We start from the raw sequence: 19,706 nt of genomic DNA on the forward strand, positions 1-19,706 counted from the left end.
TTAGGCATGTTAGGCTCGTTGAATTTCATGTTAGGCTCATTCAATTTCACATTAGGCTCGCTCAATCATACATAGTTGTATGCACTTTTCGCTACAGAAGCAATGATTATAGTTTAGATTCATAGTTATAGAACTAATGACTATGAATCTAATGAAGCAATGGCTATGCTACTAATGGCTACGATCATAATCCATAGCCATAGGTATTTAGCCATGGCCTTTGGCTCTTTTCTTGGTATTGGATGGTGCCACTGTGGACAAGAGAGAGTTCCATGGTAAATGCAAGGGTATTTTCGTATGCAAATAGTGTGTCCTTTAAGCATGGTTTAGTTTTGAAAAGTAAAGTTTAACAGTGCTTAGAAAAGTCGGTCGGTAAAGGGTGGAGTTTAGGGTGGTAAATAACTCTTTTATTTTCTAGGAGCTATTTGATACTCCGCTGCGTGTGACGCTAGATACGCAGGCACTTCAACACGTACCGTACATCATCAACTCAAATTAGACTGGATAAATTGTGGAAGAACTCACTGTCCCCAAGCTACCGTACAACAATGATTATTTGCTGCGCAATCCTAACCTCTGATTCGCGGACACTTGTTTGTGAAAATAAGACCACATGATATTTTTCATTTTTAACCGTCCAATAAATGTCGACTAATCAGAGGGTCAGATAATGAAATAAGCGTTTTTTTTTGGGTCCGTGGTACATCTAAACTGAAATTAGTAGTTTGGACGGTTCGATTTGAATTACTTGTAAGTAATTTGTAAGTGCCTGTGTATCATAAAAGTCTGCCCGAGTATCAAAGTTTCTCTCTTTGTTTTCTGCAAACCCGCCGTTGAAATCATTGTGCCATTCTGCTCATCTCAAGGCAAGAAGCCCAAGTTTGAATTTTTCAAAGCAAGAAGTTGAAATTCTTCCATCTTCATCAACAATCTTCGATCGTTCTCATGTATGTTAACGATTCTATTCGATTTTTGAAAACCCATTTCCTGATTTCTCTTTTTGGGTATGAATTCATCATGTTTGTATTCAAATCATGCATGTTTCTCCCATGAAGAGATGAAAATTAGTTTTTTTTTTTTTTTTTGTTCTCTTGATGGGAGCGTTCCACCATTGTTCGAATTCTAAAATATAATTTCTTCTCCTTCTGGGTTTGGGTTTTCTATTATTATTTTTGTTACGAATTTGATGCCTGTTCGATCGGGTTATAGTATATTTAGAGAAGAATAGAGTGTGTACGTATGAAAATTTGTAGAATTTGAGAAAATACCGTTTGCTTTTCTTTTTTCTTTCTCTTTGATTGATGAGAAAGAAAGTTTTGGGACGGTACCTTTAATTGAGAATGCGAAAGAAAGAGTTGAAGCCTGGGCAAGGAAGGCATTTTTTGTTAGCTTTCTTGAGTTGGGCTGTAAAAATTTGATTAGTTTGTTGGATGTGTCTATGCTTGTTAGGTATGTCAGTGTCTGTTATGTGGGTGGTTGGGGATCCATTTACAAGATCCAGTCTGAAGGTTATCGAATTCTCTGTGCAGGGGTGTGGGGTGGGGTGGGGTTATTCTTCAACTGGGCCGTGACAAGGCTTCTGTATTCGGAGATGTGAGGGATGAAATCAGAGATGAAATTAACGATACCAAGAAATTGTTGTATTTGTTTATGAGTCTGAAGGACGTCAGGAAATTGTTGTAGTTGAGCAGCAATGTGTGGCTGTGGGTGATAAGAGCCATTCGAGATAGACAGTCCTATCAAATCAATCTCTCTTTTGCCAATTACCATCTTCCTTTCTGAAAGCATAATCCCATATTCTTTGACAATAGTGTAGAATTGATGTAGCAATTGGGAGTGGTGCTCTTCTGTTGGGGAGGAGAAGAATATCATCAATATAGATCATGGCATTTGAGAGGATAGAGTTGAAGATGCAAATCATGGCCTTTTGGAAGACGGATGGTGCATTCTTCAACCCAAACAGGAGGACCGTCCACTGATAACGTGCATCGGGAATTGTAAATGCCGTCTTGTGTTTGTCATTGAGATGGATACTAAGTTGCCAAAATCTTGATTTCAAATCAAACTGATGGGGATATCACGCGCACACGCACGCCCCCCCTACACACGTACACAAGGAGGAGGAGGGCGCCATCATCGATCTGGATCGATGACGACGTCCAGGGAGGGTCTCCTAGCTAGAGGACTGCGTTTTAGTTCGTTGGAGTGGACCCGGTAGCCATGTGAATCCCACCGTGAGTTCTCATATGAATCCCACTAGGGAGCTTATTATTGCTATTAGAAGTATCATGGACGGTTTAGATTGCTTTAATTAGTTGTTATTTTTTATTACTTCGTCGTCAAGTAATAGGTTGCGCACATGGCGCCAGTTTTGGGGTATAGGGTTTTATTATAAATAGGCACCCTTTGTAGTATTTTTTATTCATTGAAGATAAATAAAATTTCTGCGTTTTTCTGCTCCTATAAATTTCTGAGTTGCAGAGATCTAATTGGGTGTGAAACCCTCCCTTCCTCAAAGGGCTGACTACCATAGTGCGAAGCCATACCTATGACCTATCCCAAATCGTCCCATTTCCTACCTTCCATATTCACCTCTTCTTACAGTCATCTACGCTTCAAATCCACCCTCTATTGTATCTGCTTTTCTCTCTACAACAGATTTTCAAAATCTGGCCCTGCAGGGGGGCTAAAACTTCGGCGGAGCACCACGCACAAATCGTGCATCAGATCGAGCTGAAATTCGGGGGGTTTTGTAGCCCACCCCTGGACGACCAGCCCCAAGGAGGGGGATTTTGGGTTCGTGGGCCCCACACACGTGCGGGCGGGATCACACGTACGTGCGTCTGAGCCATTGTTGCTGTCCACGTGTGTGGTGCTCCTCTAGTTCGTCTCTCTCTTCTCTTTCACTCCTCTTTCACCCAAATTCCTAACCCTAACCCTAAATTATTCAAATCCCCAATTCTATGCCCTTTCTTCAACCTTAGGGTTCCTCGAATTGAAATCTGTGAATCCCTTGGATTAGAGAATTATTTCTGTGCATGTGTGGATGAATTTACCCTCCTTTGATTATTGTTTGTTTTATAATTTTTAATTAATTCGGCCCTAACATGTGTAGGCTTGGACCCTCGTAGATTCCCCTTGTTGAATGCTTGACTTTATGTGGGATGTGAAATTATAGTGATTGTTTCTAAATTATTATGATCTAAAACCTGAAATCTTGCACATCATATCTAATTTTCATGTCCTGCATCACAAACTTAGAGAAAATGTGAGCATTAGAAATATGTTGGAACAAGGATGACCATTGCAGGAGGGAAATTTGTCATATGGAAGGAAGCTATTCAGTGGCTGGTAATTGATAATCAGTTTGAGTTTTCCCTGGACTTGTTCAGAATGCTTGTTTACATAGAATGCTTCACATGACCATTGGGAAGCGGTTGGTTCAATTAAGCCTTCTTCAAGCAAGGCAGCAAATTCTTGTTTGGCTTGGTTGGGATGTTCAAGCTTCATGCCTTGGTGCCTGGCCTTGGTTGGATTAACTTCTAGATTCTTCTTGAAGGGCAATCGAATGTTAAAGTCTGGATTTTTCAGGAGGAACTGGGAATGAGAATCCGCACAACATTCATTGATGAGGAGTTCATGTGTCTGGTCAATAGTTTGTAGGACATGGAGATTAGGGATGGGTGACCAGTTGAGAGAGTGCTGCTTATGGGTTAGACCTTTGCTTGTCCATTTGAGATGGTTAATTTGATGTAAGATGTCAAAGCCAATAATCAGATCTTTCCCAGAGAGAGGAGATCCAAGAACTTTGTGGGTAACGGTGAGGTTAGGAAAATGCTGATATGGATCTTCTTACTAATCTTATTGATATGGAATATCTGGCCATCTACTGCTTTGAAGGACTGAGAGAAAGGTTTCCAGTAATCTTAGGGAATGATTTTTTGGTTGAGGATGGTGGCGGATGCTTTTGTGTCAAACAGAGGGCAATTATAGGAATTGGATTAGCTTGAGGTCACAGGCAAATCTAGACTTGTGCTATAGGTGTTGGTTGGGTTAAAGAGAACATTATTTCTAATTTATGAGATATGTTGAAAATGCCGTTAATTCCAAAAGTTTCAGACTGCTCATCTGAATATTCATCAGAGTTGTCTTCCCTATCTATATGATAGATAGCGAGGACAAAATCATGATGATATTCATCATCAAGCAAGAATACAGTCTCAACATTGTCAAAGTCTGTCTGAGCCAAGGTTGATGCTTGTTGGGGCAGAGAGACATTCTTCTTGAGATGTCGTTTTGGACATTGCTTGGCAAAGTGACCTTTTTCTCCACAGCAGCGATCTGAGGTTTTGCAATTAAATTTTTTTCTTTCTCAGAAATTTCCATTTCTTCTGTTTCTTTGAGGATTGATTGCAGGCAATGGTTCAGAAATGTTGCCTTTTCTTGGAGGGACATGCAATTTTTGTGGTCTTTGCACTTGATGTTGAGGTATGATTTGGTGCAGGCTATACCAAAAATCTTTCCTAGCTGTTCTATATGCTTAATGAATTTGTGCTGGTTACACAAATTTTCAACAGCTGAGAGGCTTATTTGGTGGAATAATCTTAAGGACACTAGTGAGAGTTGGAGCCCTTTGAGGGAGAGAAGCTTCTAGCTTTTATCTCCCAAAGGGTCAAAGAGAGAGTTGAGATAGGTTTGCTAGAGATTTACATCATTGATTTCATTAATGATGTAGAATTGCTTCGACATGTTCCCATAATGCTTTTCAAGATCTTTTTCTTTAAGGAGTAAACCTTCATGCGGAGTAACTCATCTCTGACAGTCTCTTGATATGAATCAAGTGTGCCAACGAATTTACCATTTATGGAACCAATGAACTGTTCAAAGGTTGGCTATTGGAGCGCTTGTAATTGCCGATATTCTCCCAAGCTATTCCACCATTCTCTAAGTCGACCACTAAGTATGTATACATATTTCTGAATTGTTCTTGCAACAATAGCATTTGGGGTGTGCATATCTGGAACACACTAAGAATAGATGTCCATTATTCTATCTTGCCATTTTGTAGAAGGGATGTCATCCAGGGTGAACACCTGTTTTTGATCAATAGTTTCTTGGAAGTGTAACCTTTCTCTTTCAGGAGGTAGCCTAGCATGTGTTGGAGGAGGATTTTCTACTTCAACTTCCATGGAATTTTGGACATGACCTTCATGCATGAAAATGGTTAGGAAATTCATGGAGCTGGAAGTATCATTGGAAGTCTCAATGGAGTCTGCAAAGTTTTTTGGGGAATGGGCAAAAGAGAGTGAAAGAGAACGAGGAAATGAAGAAATTGGGTTTAATACCTCAATTGGGAGGATATTTGGGTCATGAATGGAAGAGGTTGTTGGATTTGTATTATATGGGTTTGGAAAAGAAGGAACATGTTTTTTCTGGTTGTTAAGAAAAGATAGTGGAAGAGAATGAAGAAATGAAGAAATTGGTTTTAGCGCCTCAATTGGGAGGATATCTGGGTCAAGAATGGAAGAGGTTGTTGGATTTGTATTATATGGGTTTGGAAAAGAAGGAACATGTTTTTTCTGGTTGTTAAGAGTAGGTCTTGGTGGATGAGGCAGTGAAGAAGGGTTTTGGGAGGTAGAGGGTTGTAGGTAGAAAATGTATTTTGCATTGGGCAGAATTGGGTCTTTGAACATGGATTATTAGAGGTTGGAAGAAGTAGTTGTGGCTGAATATGAAGAGTATGATGAAGTGGTGAAGGAGTAAAGGATCTTGGGGAATAAGTAAAAAAGGAGAAGGGTTGTGTTGAAGGAGTGGAATTGTGCTGAATAGATTGGAGTTGATTTTCTAACAATTTCTTTTCTGCCTCCTTTTGTGAAATCAAGGAGCTAGCATAAGCTGGGTCCTTACTCTTGCTCGGGTGGTAGACTCTCAGGAGTTTCAGCACCTGGTCAAGGGTTCGAGTACCCATAGGTGGTGAAATTCCACTAGCATGAGTGTGTGGGGTATGTGTGTGTGTGTAAAAATAAAAATAAAAATAAAAGGAGCTAGCATAAGCAAAGCCATTGACTGTAGTTGCAATTTGAAGGGGTTCTGTTTCGAGAGTTGAAAGCCAAGACTTGATCCTACTGATAATGGAAGATTCCTTGGAAAGAGTTGGAGACATTTGTTCTTAATATTCTAGTATTTTTTTGCAATGCCTTGTTTTGAGAAACAACATTTTCAGCCTGCTGATTCAATGTTGCTTCTGCTACCGAAACCCTTCTAGGAGTAACATATGGATTTGAGCCAATGGGGTTTTTTTTTATTTTCCATATATGTTTAGTTTGTTGCTAAGGAAGATCAAAATCTTGTGGTTTTGGTAAAGACGTTGATTCAGCAAGGCATATTGCAAGGAGTAATGGTATGTGCTTAACAGGGTATGGAAGGATGGTTTTTGTAGTGAGCAAGGATAATGCCTTTTGGTAATATGGCATGGGCGTTGGTTTTGAAGGAGAGATGGGGGTTGAGTTGGTGGGTTGGGAGTGGAAGGTTTTGGCTTTGATGTATTTTTTTTGGGGGTAAAGCACATAGTAATCAAAATTTTCAGAGGGTTCTCCTAACATGCCAACATCTGAATCTCCCACTTCATGTCTTTCCTTGAGCTTTTGTGGAAAAGACTTCTTTTTCTTGGGTTTGCAATTGTGGCACCAATTGTCTGGTTCATCATCAAACTCATGTTGAAGACAGTCATCACAACCAGATATGACCCACCAAATGTGTTGTGTGATGTCTTGCTCTTGCCTTGGTAAACAGGCAAGCCATCATCATCAATGCAGACAATTGGGATTCGAAAATTCATGTTTGCTTCAGGAAAAGGGGTAGAGAAGACTGGAGAGCTTTGTATTGCAGAGGGCAAGAACGCTGCTTCTACAGTCTTGTCTTGCTTCCTGATGAACATCAGTTGGTTATTGTGGACTACTTGGGAATCAGAGTATGTTTTCTTGTAGCTTGTAACCCAGCTTTCTGGAAGGATGGATTGAAGTTGTTCTCTAGAGATTTGTCTTGGAACAAACGTTCAAGTTGGCATAGAAGTGCCTTGAACATCAATGAGCAGAGCTTTGGAGTCCTGTTAAAGAGAGATCCAAAGCATGGTTTTGGACTCGGAAAGCTACCTGGTAGTGAAGGGTGGTAGCGATTGAATTTTGAAGTTGAGGTGCTCCAATAAGCTGGACTTGAACCTTAAGAGCCTTAAAGAGGTATGGATAATCAAGGGATGTGTTAAAATTGGGAGCCCATGTACGAACACTGTTCTTGTATTCAGAGTAGTTTGAATCGTCCCTATGCAAACATGCTGGTATTCTTTGAAGCATGAGTCTTAAAGTGTTATTTTTTATGAGACTGGAAGACCATGCTTTCTATGAAAGGTTGATGCAATCTTGATTGCTCCAAAGTGAAGATATGTGTATCCTTCTTTTTTCCAAAGGGGATAAAGTTCTTTTAGAAGGTTGATGTTGACAAAAGATTCATTTTGATATACAAGGATGGAGTGCTGATCAAATTTAGAGACACATGCATATTCTTTGATTGCAGAGGAGGATTTTGGAGAAAGAAGTTTCTTAAAGGCTTTTGTACGAGACCTGATTGAGGGTTACCATATATTTGGTAAGGATTGATGACTGGATATTTGGTTGCAGGAATTTTAGAGTCTGGTAAGTATTCTATTTCATAGAGGTAATCTAAAGAAGTTCTAAGAGGAGGAGAAGGTTGAAGTGAGGATGTAGAGGAAGAAGATGCCATAGGGCAAAGGTCTACCTATCAGTAAACAAGATGATTGGAATCATTTCTTCTCTTTATTAATATGAGTTATTGGAGTAAGAGTTTTAAGGCGAAAGCAATATTACTGTAAACAACGAGCAACGGAACGACCTTCTGTCTGATTGGCCCTTCAATACAGTTATTGCATTCTGCAAATTAATTCTTAAATGAAAGTGTAAGTCTCATGATATCAGAAAAATAAAGGCTTATCATTCACTTGTTCATTTAATCATGTTTTCTGTTGCAGAGGATTCGTTCTGACGGCAACTACAGAGCATACTAATCATGATCAAGAAGAGAGGTTACTAATCAAAGCCTGAATCTTTTGAGACTCTGTAGAGAAGAAAGATTAAATCAAATAGTCTAATGACAGATAGAAAAGAAACTACTCCGTGCGTGCATATTAAAAGTAACTCTAGATAGATGGGAGCTTGGGACAAGGCTATGATGACAAAGATATATAACCATGAGGCATACTTCTTTACTGGTGGATTGATATAGGATTTTCTATGATTTGATGATCCAAATTATTTACTTGATGGCCAAAAGAAAATGGAAAAAAAAAAAACCCACTACAATTGGACAACTCTAACCTTTTGATTGTTGGCTTACAAGGCATGGTTAAAATACGCCAATATTCCACATCTTATGGAAGAATGGCCAAATATTCAATGGCTCAGATCTGCCTATCAGGGAGATTTATGTCAATTTATTTCACCATCCATCATGACGGGGCCATTTACCCATCTTCCTTTACCACCAAACCATAGTCCCCACATGTACAAACTCTTGGTGCAATATGAAAGACCAATCTGAATAATAACTTCTTCTTCTTCTTCTTTTCTACACCTAAACAAAATCATTTGCAGTCATAGGTAAGAGGTGCTTCTTAGGTTTTAAGTCAGTTGAGTTAGTCTAACGCACCCAATTAAGGTTCTAGTTCAAGAACATGTGGGTTATAACCCCACTCTCAACATTAGATATAGGACAGTGACTTTTCCTGTGGAAGTTCGCCAACCTTACTGTGTCAATAATTGGCATTTGTTAATAACTGGGGGTAAGGCATGTGCGATGTGTGTGGAAAGAGAAAGGGAGAGACACACAAAGCATATGCTATACATTTAGTGGTGGGCGACCCATCACCACTTTCTTGTTGTTGTGGCCCACTTGAGATCTACTTTGTTTTTGGGCCGATGTCTTAGCATGAGGTAGCAAAATAGATGTATGGAGTGGATTTTCTAGTAATCATGGTAAGCCCCACACAACCTTTGTTGCATGGCTCCCTAGTAGAACTGTCGGGGTAGGCTACCGCAAAAAAGAGGAGTGAGCTTCTTGATTAAATAACTGGCTGCTTCTTGCAGGTAAAATCTAAGCTGTTGCAGTCTTTTTGCCGGTCAAATCTGAACAGTTCGACCAACAACAACCACATTTTTAGTTCTTAAAATACGCCTACCTTCATTTGAAATATCTTCCCTTGTCCTCTACATATCCAAAGGTCTTCAGCACATGGAAACTAATTGTAGGGTAAAAAATGTTCAAACGCTGCTCTGGTTGTATATAGCGTATAGATATCTTGACATTCCCTTGTTCCAAGAAAAAAAAAAAAAAAAACTTAAATACTATCTGTAATATTTCTTGTTTTTCTAAAATATGCCCTCAACCAAATGAAATGCTTTTCCCCCCCTAATTTTCTTCGTAAGATTTAAGTGAGTTGAGTAGGATTGAAATATTAATATCTGGACATCTCTATGTCAGGAATTCTTTCCTTTTAGCTTAATTGCTCAATAATATCTTTGTTATCTTTCCAAGAGAAGTAGAATTCAAATCTATACTTCTATAAAATTTCTCATCTCTAATTTCTTTTATTGTATTTGAAATTGTTTAGCTGAAGGTATTTTTGATGTGAGGTCCTTTTGAGAGTTGAATGAAGGTGATGGTTTCTCTCCCTGTCTAGACATAACAATCTTCAAAGTTGATACGAAACATGGCTGAAGTTGATATTGATGTTGGGAGAAAGCGGCGGTTACCACTATGGATGCTGCAAGTAACTACCACTGATGAAATAAGAACGTTGGGAAACAAAGATGAAAGTCACACATCAGAAAAAGAGCAATCATTATCTCAAGCCACCTCCCAGCCCAAGGCAAAACCTGCCAAAAGGCTTGGAAAGCAGATCCTTAATAACAACGACAAGGAAGCTTTGGAGGTGGACTCAAGCTCACTTGTTAGATGTGAAAACAGGGAAAGAACACGGAAATCAAGGAGGCGAGGTGTAGGTCCCAACAATTCCATCACCAGCTCTAATGAAGCTGATGTACCTATGAAGAAATCCAGGACAGTATGTGGTGGAGACAAGAGAAGTGTTCGGAAACGAGCTGCCCCAAAGAAGAAAAAACTGAAGGGTTGTGGACCTGAAAGTAGTGATGAGATTGAGACCACATCACCAACTGAAGGAGGCGAGGATGGAATAGATCTGACAATGGAAGATCTGTTGAGCATGGCTGAAGAGGTATATGTTGCTGTAATAAATTAGAAACTCAATGGGAACAACTTATTTCACAAAAAAATAAAAAAGGAGCAGAAATAGCTTTCACAAACAAGGATTAAGTATCAGTTTGGGCAATACCAAATTGTTCACAACTGATACATGGTTGTATCGCCCAGTCTAGCCCTGTATTGGGTTATTTCGGACCAATACGGGCTGATACAGCTGTATTGTTCATGGACGAAACAGCTACGTGTCGGGCGATACGTATACTTACTGGTTTCGGATTACACTTTAAACCTTGCTCAGAAATCATGTAACAATTATTGTCATGCAATGTGTAGAGCGCCTAATCAAAGAGAAAACTTGGGACCATGTGGATGTACTTGTGCAAAAGGATTCCGCATAAGAGGGTTCAAGCCTGCTTTTTCGTTCTACTTGGGGTTTTCTTCGAGTCAGCACTTCAGTGCCTTTTTTGTTGAGTGGGATATGGTAAAACAGGGGTTTGGAAAGTGCATCCAAAAACATAAAAACCCGGTTTGTCACATTGTTTTTTTTTTTTTTTTGGTGCCCCTCAAATGTACCTTTGGAGGGTGCATCCAAATGGGCCTTTAACATATTGATGATCCTAGCCATGCAATGAAAATGGAAATAATAAACAACGTTCCACATTTAATGGTGCCTAATTGACAGTTAGAATCACCCAATGGGGGGGATTTTAGGACTTCTCCACCCAACATGGGCTGACCATGTGACATTTTGGACCACTAAATGGTAGATCATATGCTTAGACTGAATCTGGCTGAGAGAATGCTGGATTGAACCCTCTATATTTCGTCAGATCTAAGTCACCGCCCTTCAGTTTCTTGGTGTTACTTGTAACTGTTAATAAAAATTTTGGAATATATTTCTGTATGTAGGTATATTTATTGTTAATGTTTTGATGCATTGCAAGTCAACCTTTTGGGTTGCCATGTCTGATGCCCTATGCTCGTGTTCTTGTTACCCATCTTATAATTACAACAGACTGATAATGAAAAGCTATTTCACATCTCTCTTCCATTCATGTGCAGTGTGTAAAAGCCGACAAGGATAAAGAATGTCAACAGGCAGCAACAACAGAACCCAAATCAAAAACCCAACTCCAGAGCACGTCTATCTTCTCCAAAAATGAGTCCGTTGGTTCTCTCCAAGCCATTGGTAGCATCCAACAGATACCCAGTTCCGATTTAAACAAGACCAGAGAAACAGAGAAATTTAACTCAGTAAGTGAAGGCGCCATGATCAATACTAGCAGAACGGGTGATCCTGCTCAAGATATGTTGGATCTCTTTCTGGGTCCCTTGCTCAAGAAACCTCGATCTGAGGACAGGAAGGTTGAACTAATTATGGAGGACATGAGCTTAGCCTGTGACTTGAGTAAACACATCAAGAGCCAGGTCCCAGTCAAAGAATCAGCACCCATGATGAAGAAGAAAAGCAGCCTTAAAGACAAGGTGGCCATGTTTCTTGACTGAAAACGTTGTCCAAATTCAGTTACTCAGGCTCACGTCACAAATCCATCCTGGCGAACCGATAATCAGGGCTCCATCACCTGCTCTTGTTCAAGATGGATTACTGATTCTGAAGAATGAATAGAATTGTGAAGAGGTGGCTGCGGTCTTGAGTGCTTTGTATAATACACACCAAGAGTATTACTGATAACTATACTGGATGATTGATGTATTTATATGAGTCCATGGCAGGTGCTGTTTTATGGTCTAGGCAAACATATTTGTAAATATTGGTAACAAAGCAGTTTTGGGGCTTCAGTTGGATTGGAATGGCTGATGAATTTTTTGTAAGTAAATGAAATGCTTGATTCTTTCATTATATAAGAAATCACTCTGTATCATTGTGTTAGAATTGACTAACTTTAACTGAGACAAAGGGTGCGTTTGGTTGCACCAAATATCATCATTTGTAATGCTTTTTTTTTTTTTTTTTTCACACTTACACCCCACACACAGACGCCCACACACACGACGTAGTGGGATTTCACCTCCTATGGGTACTCGAACCCTTGACCTGGTGTTGAAACTGTTGTGAGTCTACCACCAGGGCAAGAGTAAGGACCCTATTTGGTAATGATATTTGGTGCAACCAAATGTGCCTAATACAATCTTAGTTTTTTATTATTTATTTTTAAAAAAGAACCTAAAAGATCTCATGGAAATACTTCAGAATTCAGGGGATTATATGTACTTGTACCTAACCTTGGATAATGCCCTATACATGTGTGGGAAACATAAAATACATTTCATCAGTTTGATGTTTAGTTGTTTCTCATAAGCACTGTATGCATGTATTGATTGTGATACCAACTCATTTGCAGATTTATGATGTTCATCTGTTGGCCTGCATCCCAGTTACTAAGCTCTTTTGCTTTTTTTCTTTTTTCTGTTGTAGCGGCAGTGGGGAGTGCCCAAAGTAGGAAATGGAGGGCATGCAAATCAATCAAAGTGAGTATTGATATTACTTCCTATTTTGATACCCAAATGGAAAATGCATGTTTGCAAATCAATCAGGGCAGTTGTAGATGTCCGTTCTTGTTTCTGCTGGTGATGAACTCTGTATGAATTTCAGCTTCCATCTAACAGTTTCAATTTAAGATTAGCAAAAGTTTTACAAGAATGCTTCTTTATTTCATCAGGGAGAAGAAAGGAAGTTCTGAAATGCACAAAACCAATGTGGAAATAGCCGTTGCATTAGCTAAAAATATTCACCCGCTCTAGCAATCTCAATATTTAGACGATGAAGCTTTCAGGTTTTGACCCTTTTTCTTTGTATTTGTTGAACCCTATGAGCTTCATTCAATTGCCTACTTTCAAAGCCGCTTCATCTTGGTTATTGCTTATCCTACTTGTGTAGAGCATTTAAGAAATTGTATTCTGATCTTCAGTAGAAAAGTTTCGATATTTTTTCAGTGTGCTCACCTAGCCCAATTCACATGCTTGTTGCGTGTCGAGCCACGTTAGTGCACACACATGCACATGCTACAAAAGCAGACTGTTCCTCCTTTGTATGTATGTATGGGTTTTGCTAACATCCACCATGAAGGTGGGGGCCTTAGCAACATCCTCTATCCTTTTAAATGGCACATGGGGTGTCCTATTGTTGATCTGAACCATTTGTTTGTTAATACACTAGGAGCATGCCATGGTGCAAGAATCAAACCAATCGGATGATCCTAAACCTTTGAATGTGACAAATTGTCAGTGGTGCTCTGGTGCTATCAGAGCACCGTAAGTTTTAGTGCTCCTAGTTGAATTGGGACACTAAAACAGTCCCATCCATTGATGTAGATTGTTCATTAGGTTCAATAGACATTTCATTGGCTACCGATGCAAACTCATATGATCTGACAAACCATTTGATTGATCGTATTTATATGGATGGTTAGATCACTTACACAAAATAGGTCCAATAAAAAATTTGATCCATCTATTTGTTAGGGCCCATCATTGATGCTTTTGTTAGGAATTGTAACCATCCCTCCCCTCCATGGTTTTGAAAATGGATGGTTGTAGCGAATTAAGCCAAATCAAAGATGGATTGGATCATCCAATTGGCTCAATTTTTGTCTGATAGCCCATGAAATGTATTTTGGACTTAATGGACAGTTCAGATCAATGAATTGTCCGAGTAGGAGCACTACAACCTATATCTCAATGAATTTGTAACTGTCTGTTTGTTGGCCACTCATTGGAGGGCTAGGATGTTTCCATCTGGATGTGATCACGGCAGACATTGCCATTGTCAACCCAACACAACACAACACAACACAACACGACAGTTTATGCTTCAATTTTTTTTTGTTTATTTCTCAGAATATTTGGAAGAATCGATTGAATACATAAGACAAAACCTTTCTTTACAATATACTAGAGAGAATGAGCTCCCACTCTTCTATTCATATATCCCCCCCTCTTTATTTTTCACTTCCCATTTTACAGAAATTGAAACTGCAATCAATGGCCGGCTGGTGATATGTTTTATAAACATTACATATACAATAGGTATATGTAGATGTAAATAAACATGAGGGGGTCTTACACGCAACTAGTTGGACAATAAAGTTATCGTCCAACTACCTCGCAAATCTCACCATGTCATCCAGCCCGTCCAACACGTTGGTCACATCATGAAAAATGAACGAGGCGAGAATCAACCCAGTCCGCTCATTATGTGGGCCACACCATTGAAAATCCAAAGTGCATGTGACCCGCTAGATGATTTGATTGGCCTGATTTTGGCTCTAGGTGTCCTTCATGGTGTGCCCAACCTTTTAGATGGGTTGAATGTCAATCGATAGTTACAACTAGTTGCGTGTGAAACGCCACCCCAATGAAAATATGTATTGTATATGGTATTATTAGTAATTGATAGAGGCTAGATAAGAAATCTGGGGAGGCCCACCTTGTGGCCAGATTTCCTAACATCTTCTTGGACTTGATGCCTATACTCTCCAAAGGTGAAGTTCCTGTAATGGGAAGGTTCCTTGAAACTCCCTATCATGGTATCATATGAAGGGCACATGAAATAGGCTATTGAATATCTCTCCACCTTTGCATTGGCCATCACCTTGTGTTCTACGCTCTTGTACATGTCATTGCTCCATGCCTGCATTTCAATACACAGATACATTTAGTTGTAGGAGAAGATGTAGAGATATATTTTGTTATGCATGTCTAGTTAATTTGTGTTGTTTGAGTAGGACTAGTATAAAGAGTCCATCGGATAGGTACCATTGGATGTGGCCCATCAGATGAAATCTAGACCAGAGAATAACTTGGCTCCATGAATGGATGAAAATGCCTGACAGTGTTAGTATAAACTGGAAATAAGAGGGGGAAACAGGTGTAGTGAAGATCTAATGTGGGTGAATTTGATTAGACTGAAATGGTAATGGGCCCCATGATCAGTTGGTGATGAAAATTTCACCGTTAATGAAGTTTTGCTGTGGTTCCTGCTATGATAGAATGAGCAGAGGTAATTGCCACTGGGGAACAACCGTAGCGGAAGTTTGTTATGGGATGTATCATATCAGTGTCCAATCAAAGATTTGAAGTCGAATGATTCACGCATCATAAAAGTCAAGTGAATGGGGCCCACTTAGCAATCATCATTCGATCAAAGCCCGTCAATGTCGGGCAGTCGGCCCACTTGATCAAGGCACGCAATGACGCGACAACGATTTCATATCAATGTCCCAGAGGCCTCCTGAAATGTCAAAGCAAGTGGGGCCCACTTCTCTATTCCAGGCGTTTCTGGAACAAAATTGAAGAATCTTTCAGGACGAGTGGTCCACAATCAATCACATCAACTCCTAAAACCCCCATCAGTGGGGCCAGAACATGATATATTTACCCATAGCTGAAGTTTGCTGTGGGATCATTTCCATGGTGGTAAAAAGGAAATGGGCCCACCCAATATTAATTCCTAGGCCCAATGTTCATTGAAGAACCCTGAAATCGGGATCCAACGGTTCATCCCATGGGTCTTGCTGTTGATATGTCAATGAGATAATAAACGGCACTGATCAGGCTACCCTGACCAACCAATGAATGGAAACCATTGGCCTTATTTTAGCCATCCTTTTTGTAGTTACCCTTTTGGAGGGTTCAGATCATTCGATTAGGTGCTATTTTGGCCCAAGGTCACACATATTGGGCCCACCATTGGGGTACCTTTGTGGGGAAGGACGAGGTAGGGCCATCGCTCCACAATGAATTGAATATAGCTCAAAATACACAGATCAGATGATCGTAGCCATCTGATTAGTGAACTTCAAATCAACGGTAAGGGAAAAAAAAAAGGGTTAAACTGTTCATCGGCCGACAGTGTTAAAATGAAAAAATCCAGTTGCCTGGATTGTGGTATATTTTATAAAAATCTGGCCGTCCATTGCAAGGCCTGCAAGATGGATGATACTGTATTATATTTCGGTTCTACTGAATATACCGTACCATCTACCCTCCAGATGTTGCCCCTGACTTTTTTACGAGTTTTTTATTTTTAATTTTTAATTTTATAATTATTATTTAATTATTATTTATTTTTATTTTAAGTTGACAGAAGGCCCCTGAGAATGCAATGTCGTCACCCCTGACGCGGATTGCCTGCAGCCCTAAGCTCCGTGGGGCCCACCATGATGTATGTGTTATATATACTCCATCCGTTTTTCCTGCTTATTTTAAGACAGATCCAAAGTTCGAGTGGACCACACAACGGGAAGAAGCGGGAATTAAATCCTCACCGTTCAATACTTCTGGAGGCCAGAGAAGTTTTGGATCAAGATGATATTTGTTTTTTCCCTTCATTCAGGTCTGATTCACCTTATGAACGGTTTGGATGGTATATAAATATTATCACGGTGGGTTCGCTAGTAGGGTTTCAACATTTGTCGTATTTATCCCCACTGTTTCCTGTGGTGCGCTTGAGATTTGGATCATTCTCATGTTCGAGCTCATTTACTAAAATAAGCTGGCAAAACAGATGGACGGAGTGGATGTAACACATTTATCACGGTGGGCCCCACAGTGCTTTGGACTGCAGGAATCCTCTGCAACCCCGTGCTGCAGGCAATCCCTTCCCCCAACTTGGAAAATGAGGATATAATGGTCATTTCAAGGAAAAATCCTGCCTCCAATCGAAATTTCAAAAACTGTTATGAGAAATGCTCCATGCTTTCAGAGCACCACGAGTTAAAGTACTCCTAGTGGCACTAGGACACTTAAGCGGTAGTCCATCCCATTGATCTAAACCGTTCAATAGGTCATCTTAATGACATTGAGACACTTAGGAAATCTATTCCATTGATCTAAATCGTTCATTAAGTACATCTCATACATCATGGGCTAGCATGCAAATATCATGCCAAAATCATAAATCTCAACCATTTAATTAATGACCATTAGTATGGACAGTTAAGGAAAATAGGCCCAATCAACAATTTAATACATCTATTTGTTAAGCCCGATCATGTATTTCTTATAATTTAAAAGAAAAACTTTTTCTAGGGAATTTTAACCATCCCATCCATGGATTGAAAAAAGGATGGCTATAGAAAAAAGGACAAAATCAAGGAGAGATTGGATCATCTGATCAGCATGAATTTTTCATGCTGGCCCATAAGATCTGATCTGTACTTAATGTACAGTTCAGATCCATAAATTAAACTGTCCACATAAACCTAACCAACTAAGAGCACTATAACTTACAAGTACTCTAAAAGCACTGGAACATTTCTCAACTGTTATTTCCGGTAATGGGTCAAAAGACAATAATACCCCTAGAACTCTAATACATTCCTGGTGCAACTCAGCCGGCCAAGGTGTTTTTTTTTTTAATTTTTAATTTTTATAATTTTCATAGATGAGGGGTATTTTTAATATTTATATATTGTAGTTAGTATTCAACCATAACTGCTGTGCTAACGTAAGCCACCATGACAGTACTCACCTGAAATAGGTCGCCGACGTTGACGATGAGGGTATCTGGATTGGGTTTCACAGAGACCCATTTGGAATCCTTCATCAGTTGCAATCCACCAACTTGATCTTGAAAGAGAATGGTCAGGAAATCACTGTCCGTGTGCGGCACCAGACCGTACATTTCTGGGGAGAGAGGGCAAGGTGGGTAGCGGTTCAACCGAAGAAAGCACGTGCTCTCGTTGCAATTCTCTTCGAAAAAACGCTTTGGATGGTCTAAATTCTCTGCTAGAATTCCTGCCAGCAGTCGAGCGAGATCCGACATCGCCACTGCTAATTTCTCCATCACTTCCCTGCAGTTTGGTGTGGTGCAACAGCAGTAAGAATCAGTAAGGGTAAAAGGGTCAAATCACTTTTTCAAAGTGACCGAAATTACCAAAATGTGGTCTTTACAGTGCAAAGGGTCTCTCTAGTTCCTCTACCTATTCCCTTTGTGGTGCAATAGTAGTAACTAGTAAGAATCAGTAAGGATAAAATGGTCAAATTAGTTTTTTCAAAATGACAAAAATACCCTTGTGTTAGTTAGAAATGAGAAGGGTAAATTGGGCATGGAAACTTTCATACTGGAAGGGTATTTTGGTGAGGTAATAGAAAATTTTGAGGAATGGCTTGTATCAAACAACCACAATGAACGGCTACTGTGCATGAATCTTATTACTGTCTAATCTGTATTTCTCAACAATGAGGACGTGACGCCTATTGTTTTGATATTCTACCACATGATAGGACAGGGTGGGCTCCACCCAATTCCGGCCACACGATGGATGAGATTCTTGCTCTTTGAACTAGATCATTCGTCAAGAGAAAATATCAGAGCATGACATTTGCAGGAAGAAGCTAAGGATAAGATCATTTCTATTTCTGAAACTGACCCAAATAGCCTTAGATTCTATCCTGACCATCCAAGCACGAGAAGGGTAGATTGGCCAAGGAAATTTTGAGTAGAAGGGTGTTTTGGGTCACATTCAAAAAAGGTTATTTAGAAGGTGATAGGAGCATTTTGTTCATTTCTCACCTCATACTGCTGAATTCTCCATGACAAACACCCTCCTCTGAAATCTTAGAGAGAGGAATGTGAAAAGCTTCTGACCATGAAAATTCCTTAACAGAAGTAGCTGTTGGTGTACCCCACCTATATGAATCATTCAACAGCCTGCAACTAGCCTTCTTCTCAAAAGGCATTCCAAACACCTTCACCTGCTCTCTCCTCATCTCTTCCAAGAGCTCACCACTCACCCCATGATTAAACACTTGGAAGAAACCCCACTCAGACGACGCCTTGGCAATCGCCGACATGCACGCCTGCCTTTCCCCCTCGTCACCGCCACTCCTTAGAGCCTTGAGATCTATCAATGGGAGCTCACATACCCCCACAATGCCACTGTCCCAAGAACCACCGCAAGTGGTGCTAGAGTCGAACAAAGCTCCATATCGATCGACAAAAGGCGGGTCGCACTTGTTTTCCGTATTGAACATGGTGATTCAACGATTGCTCAAGTTGGGTGGGCCTGTAATTTCTAAGTGTTTGATGGGAGTCCTGAAAGGGTGGCGGAGGAGGGAGTTATATGGATGGAGAAAGTTTGACCACTAGAGTAAGAGTCCAAGAAAGGTGATTGTAGGTGGAGAAAAGAACAAGCAGAAGATAACAGGGAGGTGCTCTGGGATGATGACATTTGTCACAACGGGGAGCGTCCTTTCAGCTTGTCTGGTAGTGACCATGTCAACAGAGATATGCTATTCTAATGAAGGAAATGGCCGAATTGAAAATGATTTCAATGACCGAATTGGTGGTTAAAACCTAACTCTTTTTCTTTCTTTTTCTTAAAAAAAATAAAAAAAATAAAAATAAAATTTCCTAATTTTTGGATCATATGAAATGGGAAAGAAAATGGGTG

General features: G+C 39.9%; 2 protein-coding genes and 1 long non-coding RNA gene across 3 annotated transcripts; 2 read left to right on the forward strand and 1 right to left on the reverse strand.

Annotated features, from left to right (window-relative positions):
- Positions 1-797: 797 nt before the first annotated feature.
- On the forward strand, positions 798-11,851 carry LOC131243005 (uncharacterized). Its single transcript, XM_058242049.1, has 3 exons — positions 798-947; positions 9,680-10,303; positions 11,353-11,851. Exons 2-3 carry the CDS (start codon positions 9,779-9,781, stop codon positions 11,794-11,796), a joined length of 969 nt encoding a protein of 322 aa, XP_058098032.1. The 5' UTR covers positions 798-947; positions 9,680-9,778; the 3' UTR covers positions 11,797-11,851.
- An 11-nt stretch (positions 11,852-11,862) lies between these two features.
- Positions 11,863-13,251, forward strand: LOC131243006 (uncharacterized). The gene is made up of 2 exons (XR_009169806.1): positions 11,863-12,119; positions 12,728-13,251. It is a non-coding gene; the product is annotated as an uncharacterized LOC131243006 (long non-coding RNA).
- Positions 13,252-14,710: 1,459 nt separating this feature from the next.
- On the reverse strand, positions 14,711-19,323 carry LOC131244450 (gibberellin 2-beta-dioxygenase 6-like). The gene is made up of 3 exons (XM_058244046.1): positions 18,827-19,323; positions 17,783-18,104; positions 14,711-14,941 (listed from the first exon to the last, which is right to left on the reverse strand). The coding sequence occupies exons 1-3, from the start codon at positions 19,285-19,287 to the stop codon at positions 14,711-14,713; spliced, it is 1,014 nt and encodes a 337-aa protein (XP_058100029.1). The 5' UTR covers positions 19,288-19,323.
- Positions 19,324-19,706: the final 383 nt, after the last annotated feature.

The sequence above is a fragment of the Magnolia sinica genome, chromosome 4 (assembly GCF_029962835.1).
Source record: "Magnolia sinica isolate HGM2019 chromosome 4, MsV1, whole genome shotgun sequence".
Lineage (NCBI taxonomy): Eukaryota > Viridiplantae > Streptophyta > Magnoliopsida > Magnoliales > Magnoliaceae > Magnolia > Magnolia sinica.

Excerpts from the sequence above, each read along its gene's own strand:
- LOC131243005 (XM_058242049.1), top strand. The coding sequence starts at position 9,779 with ATGGCTGAAGTTGATATTGATGTTGGGAGAAAGCGGCGGTTACCACTA. Across the intron at positions 10,304-11,352 it reads TGTTGAGCATGGCTGAAGAG|TGTGTAAAAGCCGACAAGGA; the intron begins GTATATGTTGCT and ends ATTCATGTGCAG.
- LOC131244450 (XM_058244046.1), bottom strand. The coding sequence starts at position 19,287 with ATGTTCAATACGGAAAACAAGTGCGACCCGCCTTTTGTCGATCGATAT. Across the intron at positions 18,105-18,826 it reads GGAGAATTCAGCAGTATGAG|GGAAGTGATGGAGAAATTAG; the intron begins GTGAGAAATGAA and ends ACCAAACTGCAG. Across the intron at positions 14,942-17,782 it reads ACGTCGGCGACCTATTTCAG|GCATGGAGCAATGACATGTA; the intron begins GTGAGTACTGTC and ends ATTGAAATGCAG.